General features: G+C 37.8%; 1 protein-coding gene and 1 non-coding gene across 4 annotated transcripts in view; one reads left to right on the plus strand and one right to left on the minus strand.

Annotated features, from left to right (window-relative positions):
- Positions 1-23,377, minus strand: part of PNPLA8 (patatin like phospholipase domain containing 8) — a 148,704-nt gene that overhangs the window by 28,096 nt on the left and 97,231 nt on the right. For all 3 annotated transcript variants that reach the window (XM_059934191.1, XM_059934190.1, XM_059934192.1), the window contains exons 4-6: positions 13,779-13,930; positions 3,991-4,085; positions 952-1,123 (exon numbers count right to left, since the gene is read on the minus strand). In XM_059934191.1, coding sequence (XP_059790174.1) covers positions 952-1,123; positions 3,991-4,085; positions 13,779-13,930 — 419 coding nt within the window. The remainder of the gene's footprint in view (positions 1-951; positions 1,124-3,990; positions 4,086-13,778; positions 13,931-23,377) is intronic.
- On the plus strand, positions 122-250 carry LOC132372262 (small nucleolar RNA SNORA11). Its single transcript, XR_009505133.1, has one exon. It is a non-coding gene; the product is annotated as a small nucleolar RNA SNORA11 (small nucleolar RNA).

Here is a 23,377-nt window from a genome sequence, read left to right on the forward strand (position 1 = left end):
TCACCAAAATATTAACAGTGGTTATCTTTAATTAGTGAGATCAATAATTTAGTATTCTTCTTTATATTTTTCTGCATTGTTCAAATATAAATCAAGACATTTTTGAAAAGAATAAGTACATGGGGTGTGCTCAGAGCAGGGGGTGTGAAGAAATGGCTTGTTTGTTTACAACACACCCGACAGGAATCTGGGTTCATTGTGACAAGGGGCACAAAACTTGTGGCTTCCTATGAGCAAATACCCAACACGTGTCCCCCTGCACCTCCACGGGGCTGCTGGGCAGGACCAGTGGGACCGGGCTCAGTACTGGAAGGAAAGCTACAGTATTTAGTGGGGGAGTTTGCCACCTAGAGCCTGTCTGGTCCACGTGTGGGTGAGCCATGAGTGCTCTTATAGGCATAAAGGCTTTGAACCCCTCTCTTCAAGGAAAAAAGCAAAACAGATTCCAACTATATGCCATTCTGGAAAAGGCAAAACAATGGAGACGATAAAAAGATCAATGGTTGCCAGGAGTTTGGGGGGAGAGGGGAGATGAATACATATGGTACAGAAGTCTTTATGAGCAGTGAAAATACTTTGTATGACATTATAATGATTTTATGTCATCATACTTTTGTCCAAAGCCATAGAACATGCAACACTATTCACTTTATAAAGTGAACCCTAAGATGAGCTAGGGACTTTGGTGATTATGATGTGTCAGTGCAGTTCAGCCTCGGTTAAAAAAAAAGTCTTAAAAAGAATTAACACTCAGGGTAGACATTTTTGGCAAAACTTTTGTTTCACTTTTATATATGTATACATATTATATATGTGTGTGTTGGTTGGATTGTGATGTAAAATGTACTTTTTAGATTAAAAAAATTTGCAGGCTACTGTAGCTACACTGGCAAATAAAAGCACAAATTAATCTCAAAAAAATAAAAAATAAAAAGAGTAAGTACAACTTACTTAAGAATGTTTTCCCATGTTTCACTGTCATAAAATGCATGGCTCCAACTCATTTTGACTGTTCCAACAATGACATTTTGTGAAAACACATCTGATCCCAATTTTCGATAAAGTTCCTCACATTCATCCAGGGGCATATGAAACAATCCCAACATGAATGCTAATATAGCACCTGAAAGAAAGAATCCTTAGTTTTTATCAGCACTGCCATTATAGTACTTATAAGATCTCCTGAGTCATAGACTTGGTTAAAATTCTAGCTTTGATACTTTTTAACTGTGTCACCTGAGACAAACTACTTAACCTCCCAGAGCCCCAATTTTTTTCATCTATAAAATAAGGATAATAACAGTAACTAAAATTTACATGTTCTTATAACACTGGGATAACACACGTAATCAATGAGGATTCAATAAATACTAACCACTGATGATGATGATAATTTAAAAATATATAAAAATGTGTTGTTTTGCATTAAATTAAATAATATATAATTAAGATACCGTGGTAGATAATGTCCTTTCTAACCTTAATAAATTCCTTAGTTTTAGTCAGAGAATACTGTATATTTGACAACTTACCAATTCATTAAAATGATTACTCCTTCAGGTTGGTCCTGGGAACCAATGTAATAAATAAAGAAATTAGGTCTCTGGGATGTCTTTTTAAACAGCTGACTGCATACCCTAGCTGCACTTGATAGGACACACTGCCACCTAGTGTACCTAACTGGTGTAGCCCTGAACTAAGGAGGAAAAGGGGAGAAGAACGCTTTGAGTGAGAGGGTGGTAGGGGCGAAGACCTGTAGAGCATCACCGCTTACATTAAGATTACGAACAAAGTAAAAAACAGGAAATCACTATTATAATGTATTTTAAATATTTTATGTATTTTATTATTCTTAGTCTTACTCTAGTAAAAGATAAGTCAGCTTGTTTTAAAATACATTGTATGGCATAACTATATGATAGAAATTGTTGCTTATCAATTTGCAGAAAATGTTTAATTAACACAAGAAATAACTTGCCAAAAAAAAAATTTAAGTTGCTTTCAAGAAGAGCTACTGTAAAGATGAACAGATATTAAAAAACTGAATTTTAATGAATGGTTAAGGACATTACCCTTAAACTAAATATATATTTTTAACTTTATAAAAACTAAATGTGCAGGGACTTCCCTGGTGGTCTAGTGGTTAAGAATCCACCTTCCAATGTAGGGGACGTGCGTTTGATCCCTGGTCAGGGAACAAAGATTCCACATGTTGCGGGCCAACTAAGCCTGTGCGTTCTAGAGACCGTGCGCCACAACTAGAGAGCCTGCACACTGCAACTACTGAGCCTGAACGCCACAACTAGGGAGAAGCCCGCATGCCACAATGAAGAGCCTGCATGCCGCAACTAAGATCCCATGTGTCGCAACTAAGACCCAACACAGCGAAAACAAACAAACAAACACTAAATGTGCAAACAAAATTTCTACATTAGAATATACAAAATGGTTAAAAGAAAGGAAAATTATAAGCACTATATTATAAGTTAAGGTTAAAGTAAGCTAGAAGACACAATGGAAAAGATATATTGTGATAAGTGCAGAAACGTACATATTACATAAACAAATACTCTACTCGATAGATGAATCTCTGGTTTAAATTTCTCTTCATTGAGCACCCACCTACTAACAATGGTGCCAAAGCAAGAAGTTAGCTTGTAGATATGTTTAAAGGTTTAAATTGCTAGGACCATTCCAAAATTTAACAGAAATGGCCAGGGTAACAGCTCCAGGAAAAAATACCAAGAACACTTGCACTGTGAAGGTCTCTTTAAGAAAAATTCCCATAGTTATATCAATTGGGGATATACATATTATTTTCCTATCCTGAGAGTCACAAGGCATTTTTAACATGCTAGAAGATCTCACAAGTCTCTCTGTAAAGAAACCTGTTTTAACTTTCTTTAACCCAACCTTTTCCATATCTGCTATCATCTTGAGGAATCACTGTTCAGTGGAACATCACAGGAATCACCGATTCCTTATATTTTTGAATTATCCCTACAACTGCTCTCATTTAGTTTTCACAATGGAGCATCAATTAACGTGCCCTTTGGGAATATCTGTCATACTTGACACAGATAATGTAGAGAAATCATTTGATTTTGTTGCTGGTAGTCTTTAGGTCTACTATTGTAATTCCAAAGAACGAGAAAATATAGAAAAGTCTATGAAGATAAACTAAGGTAAAGTGAGAAATTATCAGGCCAAATAGTAAAATGTACAGCAGGGATCTGCAATGCTAACAGTCCTTGAGTGTTACCTGGGAGGTAAGCAATAGCTATAGGTACCCTGAGAGGCTTCATGTGCACACTGGGGGATGGGGGTGATGCATGGGTGAGAGAGTTGATGTAAGAAATAGAAAAACAAAACAAACAGAAAGCAAAACAAAAATTTATCTGTTGATGAGTCAGTGAAAACTAGAAAATTATTCAGAAGCAATCATATTCTAAGCTGCCAATTTCTTCTACACAAGCATGAAACTAGAATTTTAAATGTACATCGACTAGCAATATTAAAAAGCTTTTAAAAAACATAGATTCTCACATTTATCCGTGTGGTTTCGAACAACCAGATAAAAAAGGATATAAGAAGCAATTTCCTCACAGAGGGATACCTTTCAAAAGAAAGTAAAATCTTATCCATCCTTAATGTTCTGTTTGTTCAAGCACAATTTGAGTACCTATCACTTTGCTACTTTCCTTCAGGTGACTATACCATAAGGTGATAATTCATAATTTATACTTGTCACTGTGGCTTATTTAAACCATATTAGAAAAGCACGCTAAAATCTACTTCTGAATATGAACTTATTCCCAATAAACATTTTTAAAAGTTCATTAAGCAAATCAAAGGTCTATTCATCATCGAAACACGAAACTAACATCCATCACTTCAGGAAATGACCAGGATCTTAAACATGAGTGCTTAATGTTATTTTTCTTAATGCACTGCTGGGATGCACCACGTCCACATGATAATAACAATCACCTGTGCTTACACCACAAATGTAATCAAAGAGTTGATGAACTGGCTTCTGAGTAAGTTCAACTAGTTTTCGTAGGGTCTGAAGAGCAACCACACCCCTGTAGGAAAAATAAAAGGCAAAAATGAGAATTCTTGTTTTAAGGAAAGTTAAACTATTGAATAAAACAATCTTTGGTTTCCTAGCTTATATGCTAACATGAAAACTAATAATATAAATTAGCATCAGTTAAAACTGACAAAGGTTCTGGGATCACTTTTGAAAATCTAGTATCTAAATAATGGTATTAAAACCTGTGTCGTGGCACCACTTTTGAATTTACACTAGTATCTCTTTAAATAAGACAACAATTATATGGCAATGTAAAGTATTTTATCAAACACTCCAACTGTGGAAATTCCTTCAAACTTCCACTCGCCAGTTTTGGGGTGCCACGTACTGGGTTTCTCCACTTACCAATGTGGTTGGTTACCTGTGCTTCTATACATTTCATGTATTTTACTAGTCATACTTTTAAGATTTCTTTTATTTATTCATTTTTAAAAACTTTCAACTACCTCAAAACGAGGCTTTGCACTAAGAATGTATTAATTTATGTGCTGACTTTGTTCATTTCTGGACCCTTGCCAAAGGCAGCAAGTAGCTTCATGATGGAATGTGAAAGATGAAACAGCCTAGGAGGTGCAGGCCAATTCAGGGTGTGTGTAACACCTGGAAAATCCTTAATACTGGGGGATATACACACATAATGAAAAGTTCTAATCCCAATACAAGGTGTGGAGCAGAGAACACAGTATTAGTCAGGCACCACAAATAAAATTTAGAGTGTCAAATTGTGCTTTGATACACCGAGCACAAAGTTACTAGAAAACATCATTAAGACGTTTTCATAGAAAACAAAAGATACAGTTTTTTTTTTAAATTGCCAGAAGTAATGTGGATTTGAAGAGCGGTCAGAGAAGAAAAGATGGCTTATGAGGGCGATACACTGTGAATTCAATGTATTTTTAATGTGAGACATGAAGAATGAAAGATCATGCTGGGTAAAACATATCTAACAGTGTGCCCTCCATTATCTTATGAAAAGGAAATAAAACATGCACATGTATATATTCAAACAGAAAACAATATTTGAAGAAATAAATCAAAATAGTAAAAATAACCTTGGAATTGTGATGAGCTATGATTGTTTCGTTTGTTTTTCTTTATACTTTTTTTTCCCCTCCCCAGTTTCACTTGTATAAGCCAGAAGGAAACTAGTTTAAAATGCAGTATTTATAAATTAATTCAGGACAAATTTAAAAATAAATATTATTGCTAGGTTGATTCTACATGCCTAACACTCTACCAGGTTCTTGTAGACAAAAGAAATGTTAAGACATGGGTTCTTTTCTCACGAGCCTTCTTACCTTACTCCTTTCAATACCAATTTCCCATTCTGGCTGCTTTCTCATAGTCCCCTAAACCGAGGTTTCCCAACAGCAACACCGCTGACATTTTGGGCCAGGTAATCTTTTGTTGTAGGGACTGTCCTAGGCATTGGAGGATATTTAGCACAACTGTCCTCTCCTCACTGAATGTAAGTAGCAATCCCCCAACTGTCACTATTAAAATGTCTCCAGACACAGACAAATACTCTCTAGAGGGCAAAATCACCTCCAGTGGAGAATCACTGATCTAACCCCACCTTCATCCTAACCAGCCTCTAGATTTTCCCAAGTATCTTCACTCTAATTTCCTCCCTGTATGACTAATAAAACTCCTATTCTATGAAATCAAGTATTACTTATTGATCACAATCTCTTTTCACTAATAGCTCCCTCACTCTAAACGTACATTTGAATGTTCTTCCATGTTCTTATTTCAGATCTCTTCTCAACTGTTATTTTTTCAAAAACTCATAGTCATGATCACTCTTTAGAGAGTAACAGTGCTGTTACTCTCTATCCCTTTACTTTGCTTTACATTTCTTCATAGCACCGATTACTACTCAATAATACATTTTTGTTTTTCTACTTGTTGTCTCTTAAGGGAAGAGCAGAGATGGCAGGGAACTGGAACACAAGCTAGAAATTTTAGGGGGAAAGGTTCATGAAATGAAGTCAAAGCATCTAACGAACAAATAAGGAACTAGACAAACTAAGACCGAATAGGAAGCATGGATGAATTGCCATTAGTAAGAAGGGAGCCTGATGGTGAAATTATCTCCTTCTGAGCTTGGCATCTGTGAGAAGATGTAGGGAGTCAGGAAGTTACTGCCATAGGCTCCTTTCCTAACAATCACTTTATTACTAGTTGACTGACATATGGGTAAGATAAATACAATAAAAGACAGCTAATATTATAGAACACTGCCAAGATTTTAAGAGACTCACAGTTGATTAACTGTCCTAAACTACCGAAAACGTCTGAAAAGACCAAACTAAAATATAAATACTAGGTCACATTAAAATCAAAGGAAAGGGATTTGCTCATGGCTCCTCATGGTTATAGATCCAGAAATGTAATTCTCTTCTGATCCAGAAGAAACCCATCTTAGCTGGAGAAATAACTGAGAGTCTGTTAGTTTTAGGACAACAGTATCCGTGTGGCTGACAGGGTCTTGGTGCTCTGGCCGGGTGTCAGGCCTGTGCCTCTGAGGTGGGAGAGCCGAGTTCAGGACATTGGTCTGCCGGAGACCTCGCATAGTATCAAACGGCGAAAGCTCTCCCAGAGATCTCCATCTCAATGCTAAGACCCACCTCCACGCAACAACCAGCAAGCTACAGTGCTGGACACCCCATGCCAAACAACTACAAGACAGGAATACAACCCCACCCATTAGCAGAGAGGCTGCCTAAAATCAGAAGGTCACAGACACCCCAAAATACACCACCGGACTCGGTCCTGCCCAGCAGAAAGACAAGACCCAGACTCATCCACCAAAACACAGGCACCAGTACCCTCCACCAGGAAGCCTACACAACCCACTGAACCAACCTTAGCCACCTGGGGGCAGACACCAAAAATAACGGGAGCCACGAACCTGCAGCCTGCAAAAAGGAGACCCCAAACACAGTAAGTTAAGCAAAACGAAAAGGCAGAGAAATACACAGCAGATGAAGGAGCAAGGTAAAAACAAACCAGACCAAACAAATGAAGAGGAAATAGCAGTCTACCTGAAAAAGAATTCAGAGTAATGATAGTAAAGATGATCCAAAATCTTGGAAATAGATGCAGAAATTACAAGAAACGTATAACAAGGACCTAGAAGAACTAAAGAGCAAACAAACAACGATGAACAACACAATAAATGAAACTAAAAACTCTCTAGAAGGAATCAATAGCAGAAAAACTGAGGCAGAAGAACGGATAAGTGACCTGGAAGATAAAATAGTGGAAATAACTACTGTAGAGCAGAATAAAGAAAAAAGAATGAAAAGAACTGAGGACAGTCTCAGAGACCTCTAGGATAACATCAAATGCACCAACATTCGAATTACAGGGGTCCCAGAGGAAGAAGAGAAAAAGAAAGGGACTGAGAAAATATCTGAAGAGATTATACTTGAAAACTTCCCTAATATGGGAAAGGAAATAGTCAATCAAGTCCAGGAAGTGCAGAGAGTCCCATACAGGATAAATCCAAGGAGAAACACGCCAAGACACATATTAATCAAACTAACAAAAATTAAATACAAAGAAAAAATATTAAAAGCAGCAAGCGAAAAACACCAAATAGCATACAAAGGAATCCCCATAAGGTTAACAACTGACTTTCAGCAGAGACTCTGCAAGCCAGAAGGGAGTGGCAGGACATATTTAAAGCGATGAAAGGGAAAAACCTACACCAAGATTACTCTACCCAGCAAGGATCTCATTGAGATTCGACAGAGAAATTACAACCTTTACAGACAACCAAAAGCTAAGAGAATTCAGCACCACCAAACCAGCTTTACAACAAATGCTAAAGGAACTTCTCTAGGCAGGAAACACAAGAGAAGGAAGAGACCTACAATAACAAACCCAAAACAATTAACAAAATGGTAATAGGAACATACATATCAATACTTACCTTAAATGTAAATGGATTAAATGCTCCAACCAAAAGACACAGGCTGGCTGAATGGATACAAAAACAAGACCCATATATATGCTGTCTACAAGAGACCCACTTCAGACCTAGGAACACATACAGACTGAAAGTGAGAGGATGGAAAAAGATAATCCATGCAAATGGAAATCAAAAGAAAGCTGGAGTAGCAATTCTCATATCAGACAAAATAGACTTTAAAATAAAGACTATTACAAGAGACAAAGAAGGACACTATATAATGATCAAGGGATCAAACCAAGAAGAAGATATAACAATTGTAAATATTTATGCACCCAACATAGGAGCACCTCAATACATATGGCAAATGCTAACAGCCATAAAAGGGGAAATCGACAGTAACACAATCATAGTAGGGGACTTTAACAACACACTTTCACCAATGGACAGATCATCCAAAATGAAAATAAATAAGGAAACACAAGCTTTAAATGACACATTAAACAAGATGGACTTAATGGATATTTATAGGACATTCCTTCCAAAAACAACAGAATACACTTTCTTCTCAAGTGCTCATGGAACATTCTCCAGGATACATCATATCTTGAGTCACAAATCAAGCCTTGGTTAATTTAAGAAAATTGAAATCGTATCAAATATCTTTTCCGACCACAATGCTATAAGACTAGATATCAATTACAGGAAAAAATCTGTAAGAAATACAAACACATGGAGGCTAAACAATACACTACTAAATAACCAAGAGATCACTGAAGAAATCAAAGAGGAAATCAAAAAATACCTAGAAACAAACGACAATGAAAACACAACAACCCAAAACCTATGGGATGCAGCAAAAGCAGTTCTAAGAGGGAAGTTTATAGCAATACAATCCCACCTCAAGAAACAAGAAACATCTCAAACAACCTAACCTTACACCTAAAGCAATTAGAGAAAGAAGAACAAAAAAACCCCAGATAGCAGAAGGAAAGAAATTATAAAGATCAGATCGGAAATAAATGAAAAAGAAATGAAGGAAACAATACCAAAGATCAACAAAACTAAAAGCTGGTTCTTTGAGAAGATGAACAAAATTGATAAACCATTAGCCAGACTCATCAAGAAAAAAAGGGAGAAGACTCAAATCAATAGAATTAGAAATGAAAAAGGAGAGTAACAATTGACACTACAGAAATACAAAGGATCATGAGAGATTACTACAAGCAACTACATGCCAATAAAATGGACAACCTGGAAGAAATGGACAAATTCTTAGAAAAGCACAACCTTCCAAGACTGAACCAGGAAGAAATAGAAAATATAAACAGGCACTGAATTGAGACTGTGATTAAAAATCTTCCAACAAACAAAAGCCCAGGACCAGATGCCTTCACAGGCAAATTCTATCAAACATTTACAGAAGAGCTAACACCTATCCTTCTCAAACTCTTCCAAAATACAGCAGAGGGAGGAACACTCCCAAACTCATTCTATGAGGCCACCATCACCCTGATACCAAAACCAGACAAAGATGTCACAAAAAAAGAAAACTACAGGCCAATATCACTGATGAACATAGATGCAAAAATCCTCAACAAAACACTAGCAAACAGAATCCAACGGCACATTAAAAGGATCATACACCATGATCAAGTGGGGTTTATCCCAGGAATGCAAGGATTCTTCAATATACGCAAATCAATCAATGTGATAAACCATATTAACAAACTGAAGGAGAAAAACCATATGATCATCTCAATAGATGCAGAAAGCTTTTGACAAAATTCAACACCCATTTATGATAAAAACCCTCCAGAAAGTAGGCATATAGGGAACTTACCTCAACATAAGAAAGGCCATATATGACAAACCCACAGCCAACATCATTCTCAGTGGTGAAAAACTGAAACCATTTCCTCTAAGATCAGGAACAAGGCAAAGTTGTCCACTCTCACCACTATTATTCAACATAGTGTTGGAAGTTTTAGCCACAGCAATCAGGGAAGGAAAAGAAATAAAAGGAATACACATCGGAAAAGATGAAGTAGACCTATCACTGTTTGTAGATGACATGATACTATACACAGAGAATCCTAAAGATGCTACCAGAAAACTACTAGAAATAATCAATGAATTTGGCAAAGTAGCAGGATACAAAATCAATGCACAGAAATGTCTTGCATTCCTATACACTAATGATGAAAAATCTGAAAGAGAAATTAAGGAAACACTCCCATTTGCCACTGCAACAAAAAGAATAAAATACCTAGGAATAAACCTACCTAAGGAGACAAAAGACCTGTATGTGGAAAACTATAAGACATTGATGAAAGAAATTAAAGATGATGCAAACAGATGGAGAGATATACCATGTTCTTGGATTGGAAGAATCAACATCATGAAAATGACTATACTACCCAAAGCAATCTACAGATTCAATGCAATCCCTATCAAACTACCAATGGCATTTTTCACAGAACTAGAACAAGAAACATCACAGTTTGTATGGAAACAAAAAAGACCCCGAAGTGCCAAAGCAATACTGAGAAAAAAAAACGGAGCTGGAGGAATCAGGCTCCTGGACTTCAGACTATACTACAAAGCTACAGTAATCAAGACAGTATGGTACTCGCACAAAAACAGAAATATGGATCAACGGAACAGGATAGAAAGCCCAGAGATAAACCCACAATAAAAATATGGTCACCTTATTTTTGATAAAGAAGCCAAGAATACATAAATGGAGAAAAGACAGCCTCTTCAATAAGTGGTGCTGGGAAAACTGGACAGCTACATGTAAAAGAATGAAATTAGAACACTCCCTAGCACCATACACAAAAATAAACTCAAAATGGATTAAAGACCTAAATGTAAGACCAGATACTATAAAACCCTTAGAGGAAAACACAGGAAAAACACTCTTTGACATAAACCGCAGCAAGATCTTCTTTGACTCACCTCCTAGAGTAATGGAAATAAAAACAAAAGTAAACAAATGGGACCTAATGAAACTTAAAAGCTTTTGCACAGAAAAGGAAACCATAAACAAGACGAAAAGACAACCCTCAGTATGGAAGAAAATATTTGCAAATGAAGCAATTGACAAAGGATTAAAATTTACAAGCATCTCATGCAGCTCAATATCAAAAAAACAAACAACCCGGGCTTCTCTGGTGGCGCAGTGGTTGAGAATCTGCCTGCCAATGCAGGGGACACGGGTTCGAGCCCTGGTCTGGGAAGATCCCACATGCCACGGAGCAACTAGGCCCGTGAGCCACAACTACTGAGCCTGCGCGTCTGGAGCCTGTGCTCCGCAACAAGAGACGCCGCGATAGTGAGAGGCCCGCACACCGCGATGAAGAGTGGCCCCCGCTTGCCGCAACTGGAGAAAGCCCTCGCACAGAAACGAAGACCCAACACAGCCAAAAATAAATAAATAAATTTTAAAAAAAAACAAAAAAAAAACAAAACAAAAAAACAAACAACCCAATCCAAAAATGGGCAGAAGACCTAAATAGACATTTCTCCAAAGAAGATATACAGATTGCCAACAAACACATGAAAGAATGCTCAACATCACTAATCATTAGAGAAATGCAAATCAAACACATAATGAGGTATCACCGCACACCAGACAGAATGGCCATCATCAAAAAGTCTACAAACAGTAAATTCTGGAGAGGGTGTGGAGGAAAGGGAACCCTCTGGCACTGTTGGTGGGAATGTAAATTGATACAGCCACTATGGAGAATAGTATGGAGGTTCTTTAAAAACCTATAAATAGAACCACCATACAACCCAGCAATCCCACTACTGGGCATATACCCTGAGGAAACCATAATTCAAAGAGTCATGTACCACATGTTCACTGCAGCACTATTTACAATAGCCAGGACATGGAAGCAACCTAAGGGCCCATCGACAGATGAATGGATAAAGAAGATGTAGCACATATTTACAATGGAATATTTCTCAGCCATAAAAAGAAATGAAATTGAGTTATTTGTAGTGAGGTGGATGGACCTAGAGTCTGTCATACAGAGTGAAATAAGTCAGAAAGAGAAAAACAAATACCGTATGCTAACACATATATATGGAATCTAAAAAAAAAAAAAAAAAAAGTTCTGAAGAACCTAGGGGCAGGACAGGAATAAAGACGCAGATGTAGAGAATGGACTTGAGGACATGGGGAGTGGGAAGGGTAAGCTGGGATGAAGTGAGAGAGTGGAATGGACATAAATACACTACCAAATGTAAAATAGACAGCTAGTGGGAAGCAGCCGCATAGCACAGGGAGATCAGCTTGGTGCTTTGTGACCACCTAGAGGGGTGGGATAGGGAGGGTGGGAGGGAGACACAAGAGGGTGGAGATATGCAGATATATGTATATGTATAGCTGATTCACTTTGTTATACAGCAGAAGCTAACACACCACCGTAAAGCAATTTTACTCCAATAAAGATGTTAAGAAAAAAAAAAATCAAAGGAAATTCAGGTATATGTTCAAAATAAGTTCTTAGATTTATAAATTAGTAAATTAAGAAAAACGATTTCATGTTTTATTTTAAAAATTTGACTTTATAATGATATAAATACACTGAACCAGCTTAAAAAATTCCTACAACTGAACTAGATGTATAGTTTTTTTTGAAGTGTAATTGCATATGACATTGTGTTAGTTTCATGTGTACAACATAATGATTCAACATTTGTACGCACTGCAAAATGATCAGTCCAATAAGCCTATTAACCATCTATCACTATAAGTCATAAAATTTTTTTTCCTGTCATGACAACATTCAAGATTTAGTTTTTTTAGCAACTTTCAAATTTGCAATACAATATTATTGACTATATTCCCTATGCTGTACATTACATCCGCATGACTTACTTATTTTATAACTGGAAATTTGTACCTTTTGATCCTCTTCTCCATTCCCCCCACCCTCCAATCCCCCTTCCAACTGGAAACCACCAATCTGTTCTCTGTATCTTTGAGCTTTGTCTTGTTTTGTTCGCTTTGTTTCTTAGATTCCACATATAAGTGAAATCATACGGTATTTGTCTTTCCCTGTCTGACTTATTTCACTTAGCACAATAACCTCAAGTTCCACCCATGCTGTCGCAAATGGCAAGATTTCATTCTTTTTTATGGCTGAGTATTATTCCTGTGTGTGTAGTACCTATATGTGTGTGTGTGTGTATACTTATCCCTCACATATTCTTTATCCATCACATATTCTTTATCCATTCATCCATCAGTGGACACAGATTGTTTCTATATCTCGGTTATTGTAAATAATGCTGCAATAAACTAGAGGTACATATATCTTTTCAAATTAGTGTTTTGTTTTCTCTGGATAAATACCCAGAAGTGAAATTGTTGGATAATATGGTAGTTCTATTTTTAATATTTAGGATCTATAGTTTTAAAAAATCATTTTTTCTAACAGACTCACGAACATACAGAACAGTCTTGTAGTTGCCAAGGGGGAGGGGGTTGGGGGAGGATGGAGTGGGAGGCTGGGGTTAGCAGATGTAAGCTATTATATATAAAATGGATAAACAACAAGGTTCTACTGTATAGCACAGAGAACTATATTCAATATCTTTGATAAACCATAATGGAAAAGAATATATAAAAAAAGAATATGTGTATAACTGAATCACTTTGCTCTTCAACAAAAATTAACGCAACATTTCAAATCAACTATACTTCGATTAAAAAAAATTTTTTTTAAATCTTTTTTCTAGCCTTACCTTGTTCCTCCACCATCAATTGTGAGAATCCGGATTCCTCTTCCTTTCACTGGATCCACGTAGCCAATTAACGCCAAAATTTCTCTAACTGCAGCCTGAAGAGTTTCATCCTTAATTTGTCTCAATCGTAGTAAATATGGAATAATTTTTTCCTATATTGAGAGAAAAGATATTTTGTTGCTTTTGTCAAATCAAGAGTGAAGATGTAAGATTATTTTTAACACATACAGATCATGACAAGATAAATATCTTTATGATCTTAGAACAGGCAAAGATTTCTTAAATAGGACACAACGTGCTAACCATAAAGGAAAATATTTATAAACTGGACTATATTAAAATTAAGAATATCTACTCATCAGGACTTCCCTGGTGATCCAGTGGTTAAGACTCCACGCTTCCACTGCAGGAGGCATGGGTTCCATCACTAGTCAGGGAACCAAGATTCCGCATGCTGTGCAATGCGGCCAGGAAAAAAAAAAAAAAGAATATCTACTTGTCAAAAACGATTATAAAGAGTGAAAAGGTAACCCACAGCCTGGGAGAATATATTTATCAGACATATATACGTATATATATATATAATATATACATATGTTACAATACATATAAAAAGACTTACATCCATAATATATAAAGAAATCCAACAAATCAGTAAGAAAAAGCTGGTCAACCCAATGGAAAAACGAGCAAGACCTGGAATAGGCACTTCATGAGGGCAGTATACAAAAGGCCAGTAAACACTGGAAAGTTGCTAAACTTCATAGTTACCAGAGAAATACAAATTAAAGCCACAATTTAACATCACTAAACATCTAACAAAATGGCTAAAATAAATAAATGATATAAAGCATTGGAGAGGAAATAACACAACCAGGAGGCTCATACAGTTCTGGTGAAAGTATCAACTGGTATAAGCACTTTGTAAAACCATTTGGCAGTAAGCACTAAAGATGAGAACAGGCATACTCTATAACCAGTACTACTCCTCTTTGGTATATAGCCCAAAGAAATGAAGACTTATGTTTTCCAAAAGATACATCTGAGAAGCACTATTCCTAAATATTCCCAAACTGGAAACTATCCAAATGTCCATCAGTAGTAAAATGGATAAATACATTGTACTATATTCATACAATAGAACACATAACAATGAGAATGAATGTTCCTTAACTACACCCATCAATATAGAAGGTTCTCACAAACATAATGTTGAGTGGGAGAAAAAAAAAAAAAAAGACATAAAAGAGCACATGTTGTATCATTCCATTTATATAACACACAGAAAGAGGTACAACTAATATACACTGCTAGAAAATTGGTCAATCTTTTTAAAGATAATGACTAGAAGGGGGCATAAAGGGGTTTTTGGAGTGCTTTGGGTAACATTCTGTTTCCCAGTTGGGTGGTTGTTATATAGATGTGTTCAATTTTTGAAAATTCATGGAGCTGTATACTTTTAGTATGTATTTTTTCTTTTTTTTCAAATTTTTATTTATTTTATTTTTGGCTGTGTTTGGTCTTCGTTGCTGCGTGCGGGCTTTTCTCTGGTTGTGGCGAGCAGGGGCTACTCTTCATTGCGGTGCACGGGCTTCTCATTGCTATGGCTTCTCTTGTTGAGGAGCGCAGACTTTAGGCGCACGGGCTTCAGTAGTTGTGGCACGCGGGCTCAGTAGTCGTGGCTCGCGGGCTCTAGAGCGCAGGCTCAATAGTTGTGGCGCACGGGCTTAGTTGCTCCGCAGCATGTGGGATCTTCCCGGACCAGGGCTCGAACCCGTGTCCCCTGCATTGGCAGGCGATTCTTAACCACTGCACCACCAGGGAAGCCCTATATTTTCCACATATAATGTTTTTAAAAAAATTTTAAAAGAAAAGAAACATGAATCAGCTTGAAGGGACCCCTACTAGTCATATTTAAGACAAATTCAGCATTTAGAAAAAAGGGAGGAGGGGAAAGATTACAGAAACACAATTTATGAAAAACTATGAGGGCATAACGATAATAAAAAGAAAAAAAGAAAAAAATGCCAAAAATTCATCTCACCGTTGAGGCAGCTTTTAAACCAACTCTTGAAGATGGAGGTGTGGGGAGATGCAGAGTTTGCATCTCCCCACAACTAGAGCACCTGCCGGACACTGGTGGGGGACCCCAATGCCCAAGGAGATGGGAAGAACCCCCAAGCGAACAAGTAGGACGTGGGGGGACTGAGGCGGGAAGAGAAGTGGAGGCCAGACAGGAACGGCGCCCCTCAGGGGTGGCTGAGAGGGGGGAGGGGTTCCCACGCCTAGAGGGACCCTCAGGGCCTTGGATCAGGGTGGAGGAGGCCCAGTGTTTCTCCTGCCCAATTGGCTGGGGAATTCTGCCCTCAGAGGTCCTACGCCCTCAGTGGTCCCCTTCGGGCCGGGTTGGTCCTGGGGGCATAGGAGGGAGGCCGGGACAGAACAGGAGAGGCAGGCAGGAGGAGCCCTCCAGGACCAGAGGAGAGGGAAAGGAGTAGAGGGTGTTTGCCCCGTCCACTCGAGCCCAGGAAGCCTGCTGGGCTCCCAGGTGGGTCCTCCACCCTCTGAGACCACAGGCAGGAGGCACACCTAAGCCCCTTCTGTTCTGTTGAGCTTAAGCTCCCCCTACGTCCCCCCACCCTGGGCCTTTTCCAGCCCTGTGGGTCTTAAACATAGGTCCCACGCACCGCCCAAACCTCACCCTTGCTTAGGCCCCACCCTCCACGGCCAAGGCCTTTTCCACCTTTTTACCTCCTCCTCTTTTTTGTTTCACCTATATTTTTATTTTTATATTTTTTCTAACATAGCTGTTAGTTTCCTAGCCTAATATTATTTTTTACTTTTTTATTGTTCACCTTTTTTTTTTTTCTTTTTGCCGGCCCGTGCGGCTTGTGGGATCTTGGCTTCCGAGCCGGGGGTCAGGGCGAAAGCTCCTGTGGTGGGAGCTCCGAGTCTGAACCACTGGACTAACAGAGAACCTCAGACCCCAGGGAATATTCATCAGAGTGAGGTCTCCCAGAGGTCCTCATCTCAGCACCAAGACACAGCTCTACCCTACAGCCTATAAACTCCACTGTTGCAAGTCTAAGGCCAAACAACCAGTAAGACAGGAACACAATCCCACTCATGCAAAAAATGAAAAAAAAAATGAGACGGCAAAAAAATATGTTACAGATGAAGAAGCAAGGTAAAAACCTACAAGACCAAATAAATGAAGAGGAAATAGGCAATCTACCTGAAAAAGAACTCAGATAATGATAGTAAAGATGATCCAGAATCTCAGAAATAGAATGGAGGCACAGACTGAGAAAATAACAAGAAATGTTTAACAAAGATCTAGAAGAACTAAAGAACAAACAAACAGAGATGAACAGCACAATAACTGAAATGAAAAATACACTAGAGGAAATCAATACCAGAATAACGAAGGCAGAAAAACGAGTAAGTGAGCTGGAAGACAAAATGGTGGAAATAACTGCCAAGGAGCAGAATAAAGAAAAAAGAATGAAAAGAATTGAAGACAATCTCAGAGATCTCTGGGACAACACTAAATGTACCAACATTCGAATTATAGGGGTCCTAGAAGAAGAACAGAAAAAGAAAGGGTCTGACACAATATTTAAAGAGATTATAGTGGAAAACTTCCCTCACGTGGGAAAGGAAATAGTCCAGGAAGCACAGAGAGTCCCATACAGGATAAACCCTAGGAGAAACACACCAAGACACATACTAATCAAACTAACAAAAATCAAATTCAAAGAAAAAATATTAAAAGCATCAAAGGAAAAACAAAAAACAACATACAAAGGAATCCCCATAACGTTATCAGCTGATTTTTCAGCAGAAACTCTGCAGGCCAGAAGAGAGTGGCAGGATATATTTAAAGTGATGAAGGAGAAAAACCTATAACCAAGATAATTCTACCCAGCAAGGATCTCATTCAGATTCGACGGGGAAATCAAAAGCTTTTCAGGGAAGCAAAAGCTAAGAGAATTCAGAATTCCACCAAACCAGCTTACGACAAATGCTAAAGAAACTTCTCTAGGCAGGAAACACAAGAGAAGAAAAAGACCCACAAAAACAAACCCAAAACAATTAAGAAAATGGTAATAGGAACATATATATCGATAATAACCTTGAATGTACATAGATTAAATTCCCCAACCAAAAGACACAGACTGGCTGAATGGATAAAAAAACAAGACCCATATACAGACTGTCTACAAGAGACCCACTTCAGACCTAGGGACACATACAGACTGAGAGCGAAGGGATGGAAAAAGACATTCCATGCAAATGGAAATCAAAAGAAAGCTGGAGTAGCAATACTCGTATCAGGTAAAACAGACTTTAAAATAAAGACTGTTACAATAGATAACGAAGGACACTACATAATGATCAAGAGATCAATCCAAGAAGAAGATATAACAATTATAAATGTTTATTCACCCAACATAGGAGCACCTCAATACATAAGGCAAATGCTAACAACCATGAAAGAGAAAATTGACAGTAACACAATAATAGTAGGGGACTTTAACATCCCACTAACACCAATGGACAGATCATCCACACAGAAAATAAGGAAACAGAAGCTTTAAATGACACAATAGACCACATAAATTTAATTGATATTTATAGAACATTCCACCCAGAAGTGGCAGAATACACCTTCTTCTCAAGTGCACATAGAACATTCTCCAGGATAGATTACATCTCGGGTCACAAATCAAGCCTCGGAAAATTTAAGAAAATTGAAATCGTATCAAGCATTTTTTCTGACCACAACGCCATGAGACTGGAAATCAATTACAGGAAAAAAACTGTAAAAAACACAAATACATGGAGGCTAAGCACTGCGCTACTAAATAACCAAGAGATCACTGAAGAAATCAAAGAAAACATAAAAAAATACATAGAAACAAATGACAACGAAAACACAACAACCCAAAACCTATGGGACGCAGCAAAACAGTTCTAAGAGGGAAGGTTATAGCAATGCAATCTCACCTCAAGAAACAAGAAACATCTCAAATAAACAATCTAACCCTACACCTAAAGCAAATAGAGAAAGAAGAACAAAGAAAACCCAAAGTCAGTAGAAGGAAAGAAATCATAAAGATCAGAGCAGAAATAAATGAAATAGAAACAAAGAAAACAATAGCAAAGATCAATATAACGAAGAGCTGTTTATCTTCTTTGAGAAGATAAACAAAATTGATAAACCCTTAGCAAGACTCATCAAGAAAAAAAGGGAGAAGATGCAAATCAATAAAATTAGACATGAAAAAGGAGAAATCACAACTGACACCGCAAAAATACAAAGGATTATAAGAGACTACTACAAACAACTATATGACAAAATGGACAACCACGAAGAAATGGATAAATTCTTGGAAAGGTACAATTTTCCAAGACTGAATCAGGAAGAATTAGAAAATATAAACAGACCTGTCACAAGTAATGAAACTGAAACTGTAATTAAAAATCTTCCAACAGGGACTTCCCTGGTAGCGCAGTGCTTAAGAATCCGCCTGCCAATGCAGGGGACACAGGTTTGAGCCCTGGTCCGGGAAGATCCCACATACTGTGGAGCAACTAAGCCCGTGTGCCACAAATACTGAAGCCCGCTCGCCTAGAGCCCGTGAGCCACAACTACTGAAGCCCGCGCCTAGAGCCTGTGCTCCACAACAAGAGAAGCCACTGCAATGAGAAGCCTGCACACTGCAAGAAAGAGTAGCCCCCGCTCGCTGCAACCAGAGAAAGCCCGAGCACAGCAACGAAGACCCAACAGAGCCAAAAATAAATAAATAAATAGATTAATTAATTAAAAAAAGAAATCTTCCAACAAACAAAAGTCCAGGACTAGATGACTTCACAGGCGAATTCTATAAAACATATAGAGAAGAGCTAACACTCATCCTTCTCAAACTCTTCCAAAAAATTGCACAGGGGGGAACACTCCAAAATTCATTCTACAAAGCCACCATCACCCTGATACCAAAACCAGAAAAAGACACCACAAAAAAAGAAAATTATTGCCCAATTATCACTGATGAACATAGATGCAAAAATCCTCAACAAAATACTAGCAAACAGAATCCAACAACATATTAAAAGGATCACACACCATGATCAAGTGGGATTTATCCCAGGGATGCAAGGGTTCTTCAATATACACAAATCAATCAATGTGATACATTAACAAAATTAGGGAATAGAAACCATATGATCATCTCAATAGGTGCAGAAAAAGCTTTTGACAAAATTCAACATCCATTTATGATAAAAACTCTCCAGAAAATGGGCACAGAGGGAACCTACCTCAACATAATAAAGGCCATATACGGCAAATCCACAGCAAACATCACACTCAATGGTGAAAAACTGAAACCATTTCCACTAAGACCAGGAACGAAACAAGAGTGTCCTCTCTGGCCACTCTTATTCAACATAATTTTGGAAGTCCTAGCCATGGAAATCAGAGAAGACAAAGAAATAAAAGGAATACAAACTGGAAAAGAAGAAGTAAAACTGTCACTGTTTGCAGATGACATGATACTATACCATAGAAAATCCTAAAGATGCCATCAGAAAACTACTAGAACTAACCAATGAATTTGGTAAGGTTGCAGGATACAAAATTAATGCACAGAAATCTCTGGCATTCCTATACACTACAATGAAAAATCAGAAAGAGAAATTAAGGAAACAATCCCATTTACCACTGCAACCAAAAGAATAAAATACCTAGGAATAAACCTACCTAAGGAGACAAAAGACTTGTACTCAGAAAAGTATAAAACACTGATGAAAGAAATAAAAGATGACATAAACAGACGGAGAATTATACCAAGTTCTTGGATTAGAAGAATCAATATTGTGAAAATGACTATACTACACAAAGCAATCTACAGATTCAATGCAATCCCTATCAAACTTCCAATGGCATTCTTCACAGAATTAGAACAAAAAATTTAGAACTCGTATGGGAAACAAAAAAGACCCCGATTAACCAAAGCAATCTTGAGAAAGAAAAACAGAGCTGGAGGAATCAGGCTCCCCGACTTCAAACTATGCTACAAAGATACAGTAATCAAGACAGTATGGTACTCGCACAAAAAGAGAAATATAGATCAATGGTACAGGATAGAAAGCACAGAGATCAACCCATGCACCTATGGTCACCTAATTTATGACAAAGGAGGCAAGAACATACGAGGGAGAAAAGACAGCCTCTTCAATAAGTGGTGCTGGGAAAACTGGACAGCTACATGTAAAAGAATGAAATTAGAACACTCCCTAACACCATACACAAAAATAAACTCAAAATGGATTAAAGACCTAAATGTAAGACCAGATACTATAAAACCCTTAAGAGGAAAACATAGGAAGAGCACTCTTTGACATAAACCACAGCAAGATCTTTTTTGATCCACCTCCTAGAGTAATGGAAATAAGAACAAAAGTAAACAAATGGGACCTAATTAAACTTCAAAGCTTTTGCACAGCAAAGGAAACCATAAACAAGACAAAAAGAGAACCCTCAGAATGGAAGAATATATTTGCAAATGAAACAATAGACAAAGGATTAATCTCCAAAATATACAAACAGCTCATGGAGCTCAATATCAAAAAAACAAACAATTCAATTAAAAAATGGGTGGAAGACCTAAATAGACATTTCACCAAAGAAGACATACAGATGGCCAAGAGGCACATGAAAAGATGCTCAACATCACTAATTATTAGAGAAATGCAAATCAAAACTACAATGAGGGGCTTCCCTGGTGGCGCAGTGGTTGAGAATCTGCCTGCCAATGCAGGGGACACAGGTTTGAGCCCTGGTCTGGGAAGATCCCACATGCCGCGGAGCAGCTGGGCCCGTGAGCCACAATTACTGAGCCTGCGTGTCTGGAGCCTGTGCTCCACAACAAGAGAGGCCGCGATAGTGAGAGGCCCGCGCACCGCGATGAAGGGTGGCCCCTGCTTGCCACAACTAGAGAAAGCTCTCGCACAGAAATGAAGACCCAACACAGCCATAAATAAATAAATAAATAAAAAAGAAAGGAGATTATTTGATTGGCTGTAGCTTAAAAAAAAAAAAAAAAAAACTACAATGAGGTATCACATTGCACCGGTCAGAATGGCCATTATCAAAAAATCTAGAAACAATAAATGCTGGAAAGGGTGTGGTGAAAAGGGAACCCTCTTGCACTGTTGGTGGGAATGTAAATTGATACAACCACTATGGAGAACAGTTTGGAGGTTCCTTAAAAAACTAAAAACAGAACTACCATATTACCCAGCAATCCCACTACTGGGCATATACCCTGAGAAAACCATAATTCAAAAAGAGTCATGTACCACAATGTTCACTGCAGCTCTATTTACAATAGCCAGGACATGGAACCAACCTAAATGTCCATCAACAGATGAATGGATAAAGAAGATGTGGCACATATATACAGTGGAATATCACTCAGCCATAAAAAGAAACGAGGTTGAGTTATTTGTAGAGAGGTGGATGGACCTAGAGTTTGTCATACAGAGTGAAGTAAGTCAGAAAGAGAAAAATCACGTATGCCAACACATATATATGGAATCTTAAAAAAAAAAAAAAGTACTGATGAAAAGGTAGTGGCAGGGCAAGAATAAAGACACAGACATAGAGAATGGACATGAGGACATGGGGAGGGGAGGGCGAAGCTGGGGTGAAGTGAGAGTAGCATCGACATATATACACTACCGAATGTAAAATAGACAGCTAGTGGGAAGCAGCAGCATAGCACAGGGAGATCAGCTTTGCGATGACCTATAGGGGTGGGATAGGGAGGGTGGGAGTGAGGCTCAAGAGGGAGGGGGTATGGGGATATATGTATGCATATGGCTGATTCACTTTGTTGTACAACAGAAACTAACACAGTATTGTGAAGCAATTATATTCCAATAAAGATCTATTTTTTTAAAAAAAAGCAACTCTTTACTTTGAAAACTGGTGACTAAGTAGAAAGAAATTAAGCATTTCTTCTGCTTTTCCTGCAACATTGATCTTTGAGAGTAACTAAATAGCTTTAGCTGGTGAAGAAAGCTCTACTTTTACAGGAGAATGTCAATTATAAAGCAGAAGGAATGACAGAATTAGAAATTTATCATTCTGCAACCCTAATGAAATGACTAGTTCTAGAAACAATTAGGTTAATGGTTGATGGCTAATGGTTCTAGCCTAATTGTCCAATGAAAAGATCAGACTAATGAAAAGATCTCCCTAATCTAGTGGTCAACCTTAGCATTACTAACTGTTGTTGAACCAATTATATGTGTTCTGACACAATGCAATATGAGGTGCATGTTATCTACAATGCGCCCTAACAAGAAAATGTTTAACTCAATCAGGTCTTTATATTTAAATTCCAATGTGCAGGAAATAAAAAGGAAAGAGGAATATATCAACTATACCAATGAGGAGGAAGCCAGGTAAATCCAGAAGGTGAGCCATTCTACAGGAAAACACATATCACATTTCTCCTTGGTATTGAAGGGTCCCTAGATTTGGGATCAGTTATGTAAAATAAGACTTCTCAAAGTTTCTATTAGCA

This window comes from Balaenoptera ricei, chromosome 9, assembly GCF_028023285.1.
Source record: "Balaenoptera ricei isolate mBalRic1 chromosome 9, mBalRic1.hap2, whole genome shotgun sequence".
In the NCBI taxonomy this organism is placed as follows: domain Eukaryota; kingdom Metazoa; phylum Chordata; class Mammalia; order Artiodactyla; family Balaenopteridae; genus Balaenoptera; species Balaenoptera ricei.